This window comes from Apodemus sylvaticus, chromosome 8 (assembly GCF_947179515.1).
Source record: "Apodemus sylvaticus chromosome 8, mApoSyl1.1, whole genome shotgun sequence".
Taxonomy (NCBI): Eukaryota; Metazoa; Chordata; class Mammalia; order Rodentia; family Muridae; genus Apodemus; species Apodemus sylvaticus.
The window spans coordinates 74,804,569-74,809,220 of record NC_067479.1 but is presented as its reverse complement, the minus strand read 5'-3'; the positions used below and the strand labels follow the sequence as shown (position 1 = coordinate 74,809,220).

At 45.7% G+C, this 4,652-nt stretch overlaps 1 protein-coding gene across 1 annotated transcript; it reads right to left on the bottom strand.

Moving 5' to 3' along the window:
* Positions 1–2,524: 2,524 nt before the first annotated feature.
* LOC127691086 (olfactory receptor 10G3-like) lies at positions 2,525–3,466 on the bottom strand. Its single transcript, XM_052190691.1, has one exon. The coding sequence runs from the start codon at positions 3,464–3,466 to the stop codon at positions 2,525–2,527; it is 942 nt and encodes a 313-aa protein (XP_052046651.1).
* Positions 3,467–4,652: the final 1,186 nt, after the last annotated feature.

The following is a 4,652-nucleotide window of genomic DNA, read 5'->3' as shown; positions in this document are numbered from 1 at the left end:
GACTCACTGCAACGAACACTGACTCATAAAGATGTTTGGGCAGAAGGTGACACATGACAGTTACAAGGGTGGAGGGTGGACATGGAAGGACTTGGAAAGGAGTCGGATTGGGACACATGATGTGAAGTTTCACAAAGAACCAATAAAAATTACGTTAAAAACCATGTCGGCATCATGAATTGTGGGAGACAAATGCTTTTCCATTTTAATTTTTACCTCTATTTAGAAAGTTTTATCCTAGAAGGTTCATAACTATAGCCTAAGAACAAAAACCACTTTGCATTTGAGAAAATTTCAAGAATTTACGAGTGAACTATAAAATGAGTCTGTTAACCACTCATGAATACAAAGTGATTGGTCCTTTTTATCCCTATTTTCTCTCTGCCTCCTCTCTCTCTGCAACAGGGCTTTGCTGTCCAGGCTATTCTTGTGACAGTTCTCCGTCCTAGGCTCCAGAGTGTTGGGATCACAAGCACACTCTGTCATGCCTCCTCTCTCATCCACTCTCAGTAAGTGCTGAGCTGAAGGTCTGAGCCCCCGCCCCTGGCTCTCCACACTTACAGTTAGTGTGTAGTGTGTGTGGATCACATAGTCATGCTGTGACAAATGATTTGGCAAATTGTAATTGTAATAATGGCTCAGTTTTTTTTTTTTTTTTGAGACAGAGTTTCTCTCTATAGCCTGGAACTCACTCTGTAGACCAGGCTGGCCTCAAACTCAGAAATCCGCCTGCCTCTGCCTCCCAGAGTGTTGGGATTACAGGCGTGAGCCACCCCTGCCTGGCTATTGTTTTGTTTTTCAAGACAGGGTTTCTCTGTGTAGCCCTTGCTACTCACTCTATAGACCAGGCTAGCCTCGAACTCAAAAATCCCAGAAATCCAACCACCTCTGCCTCCTGAGTGCTGGGATTAAAGACATGTACCATTATTGCCTGGATGTAGTGATTTATTAATTGTTAAAGTCACAGTGACAATAGCAATTATATTGATGAGTCAGAAAAGTGAAAAAAGAAGTACAATTTGCATTATTTGGGTAAACTTTTTTTTTTTACTTGCTACAAACTTAAGCTTATTTTTCATCAATTATTATTCATCTACTGTAGTAAAGATTTAAGAGAGTTTGTAAGGAATATTGTGGCAAGAGGAATCTGATACAGGTGGATTGTCTGTTTTCTGAGCAAGACACTGAGGACTGGCTTCATCTAAGGGAGAAGGTGAGTTTCTGTCTCTTTGAAGAGTTAGATAAACTAGTGGTGAGTCTTTAGGGTATGAACATCTATAGGAACAAACTTGACTGAGAGAGTTTGCAGTGTAGGCACTGAGGCTTAGCACATGAGTGGAGTCCAAGTTGAAAATCTAGAGGACAAATCAGAGACAAAAGGGGAAAAAAGGAGGTGCAGGTGCTAATGGGCCCAAACCAAAGATCCCAGGAAATTCCCTCACACTTTCTGCCATTGGCAGCTCAGGGAAAGCGTGCTCATCTGACAAACGTGGAGCATGAAGTGCTCAGTTGGATGAATTATGCTGGGGCTCTGGTCCATTTCCCAGTTTTCTCTCCATGTGAAATTTCACACTGGGCTTTGCCTTTGGGCATTTGAAAATAAATTCTTGAGATACTTTAAGAGAACCCATTGCACTCTTTCTTATGGGTCATTTAATTTGAACAACAGAAAAAGCACCATTTCAAGAGAAGGCTTATTCTATTAGCAGGCAAGACACCTTTTTACCCATTCACCTACCTGGAGTAGCCTTAGGAAGTCCCAAGTCAGGCTTGTTAGGAACCCAGTAAACACCCACAGCTCCTTTGGTAACACTAGATGTTGAGGTATATAGTGAACTGGCTATCTAGACTATCATAGAAGGGCTTGACTGAGGATGACCAGGACACCAAAGGCTCACTGGGTGCTTTTGGAACGTTAGTCATCTGGGAACGTAAGTATGCTGCCTTAGTTAAGGTTTTGGTTGGTATGGTAAGACACCATGACAAAAATCACTTTCGGGAGTGGGAAAAGCTTTAATTTAACTCACAGTTACACATCAAGATAGGAACTCAAACCTGGAGGCAGGAGCTAGTGCAGGCTCCATGGAGGAGTGCTGCTTACTGTCTTGCTCAACTTGCTTTCTTATAGAACCTGGGAACAAGAGTCTAGGGATGGCATCACCCCTAGTGACCTGGGCCTTCCCACATCAACAATCTATCATGACGATATATCATAGGCTTGCCCAGTCTAATGGAGCTATATTTCAGTTGAAGTTCCCATTGGTCATATGACTCTAACTTGTGTCAGGTTGACAAGGAGTCTAGCCAGCACACACACCATCTTTTTTTCTGGCAGCTGGGAGCTGTTTGCCTGGAGGAGAAACTAAGAACGACTAAGAGGTTGTGCTTTCCTTCATCTGTGTTCTATCGCATTGTGTGGATCTGTGTGGCTGGCTCCACCAACGAGAAACTCAGGAAACCTTGCTGAAACCTAAACCTAAGACTGAGTGGAAACCTGGGTGTCTCCTCAGAAGAGAAGAGGTGCTCAGACCTCACTCTTAGTGCTTTGTCCTCCTACCATTCTCCTCAAGGCCAGCTTCACCTCCTGGTTCCTCAGAGTATAGATGAGGGGATTGAGGAAAGGTGTGATGGCTGTGGGGAAGAGAGAGGCTGCCCCATCCAGGATGCTGTGGCTGTCAGGTCGCAGGTAGGTGAAGGCACAGGGCACATAGTACACAGTAACCATGGTTACATGGGCTCCACATGTTGAGAAGGCCCTTCTCCTCCCATCAGCTGTGCGGATTCTCAGGATGGCACGAATGATATAGATGTAGGAAAGAAGGATCAGGGAGAAACAACTGGCGACCACCACTCCAATGTCCACAAAGGTGACCAACTCATTGACTGTGGTATCTGCACAGGCTAGCTTCAGAACTGCAGGAATATCACAGAAGAAGTAATCTACCTGGTTGGGACCACAGTAGGGCAAGCGGAAGGTTAGGATGGCTTGGATTGCTCCGTGGATTGAGCCAGCCACCCAAGCTCCAGCCACCAGCAAGGTACTCAGCTTAGCAGACATGAGGACTGGGTAACGCAGGGGTTGGCATATGGCCAGGTACCTGTCGTAGGCCATTGTGGTGTAGAGATAGCATACAGTACTGCCCAGAAAATGGTAGAAATAAAGCTGGGCCACACATTCCCCAAATGTGATGAGTTTAACACCTGGAGTGAAGTTCATCATGAGGCGGGGCACAATGATGGTAGAGATGCCCATGTCGATGATAGAGAGTGCACCAAGGAAGATGTACATGGGGCGCGCATGGAGCTGTGTGTCGGCGCAGACAGTGATCAGGATGAGCATGTTCCCCAGCTGAGTCAGGATGTAGATCAGCAAAAAGAAGACAAACAGGAATGTCCTCAGCCTGGGAGGGTGGGGAACCCCTGTGAGGATGAACTCATTCAAGAGTGTATAGTTGAGTCTTTCCATCTTTGAGAGATCTAGAGAACAGAGAAGCAGGGGTTAGCATAGATGACATGCCAGTGAGGGGGACTGAAGAAGGAGACTGTGGGAACCTGGGGTGGTGATGGGGGAGTTCTGCAGACCTGTGACCAGCATGGAGGACCTGTGCTCTCTGCCCTCTCGAAGCCCATCGGCACAGAGCTGGGCTCATTCACACTCTTTCGGAGCCGCTTTGATGGCGACAGTCATAGGGAGTTGCTGTGTCCTGCAAAATCTACACCGTTGACTTTCTCAGCCTTGGGAAGTCTGTAATCAAGGCTTTGCACACTGGAAGCTTCCAATAACTTGTAGAAGAGTTGCTGACTCTTGTTCAGGAGGTGCAGCTTCTCCTGTCCATGCTGGAACATGGCTTCCAACCGCTCCTCATGGGTGCCTGTCCAGCAGTTTTCTGTTTTACTGAATTCCTTTTTCACAAATATGACTTAGTAAATGGTGATGTTGGAGGCTGCTTTCTAGCCTCTGGGTTTATTCTCAGTTCTCAAAGAGTCTAAATTGGTGTCACTGTCCTGTTTCAAAACCTAGATGTAGCTTGGTGAAAGCAAACTAAAGCATGAGCTAGGCAATTCTGACAACTTGAGTTTAGTACCCAGAATCCACATTCAAAAGTCCGATAAAGTACTGTGCATGCAGTACTGTGCATGCAGTACTGTGCATTTGTGTTGACAGCACTCCTCAACAGAATTGTCTAAAGCTCCTGGGTCAGCATACAGCACAGCACCTGACCAAGGGCAAGAACTAACTCCTGAAAGCTGTCCTCTGGCTTCCACATGAGTGTACATTGTGTCTCTCTCACACACCCACCCCTCCACACCCACACCCACACCCACCCTCACACAATTTAAAGACAACCTCAAAGAGCAACAACAGAAAATGTTGATTAGTGAAGTTAAGTGTATGTTTTTTCTTTTCTTAAGAAAGAACCAGGTTGCTGGGCAGTGGTGGTGCACACCTTTAATTCCAGCAATTGGGAGGCAGAGGCAGACGGATTTTTGAGTTCGAGTCCAACCTGATCTACAGAATGAGTTCCAGGACAGCCATGGCTATATAGAGAAATCGTGTCTTGAAACACAAACAAACAAACAAACAAACAAACAACAAAAAAAGAAAGAACAGGGTTGGGGCTGGAGAGTTGGCTAAGAAGTTAAGAGCACTG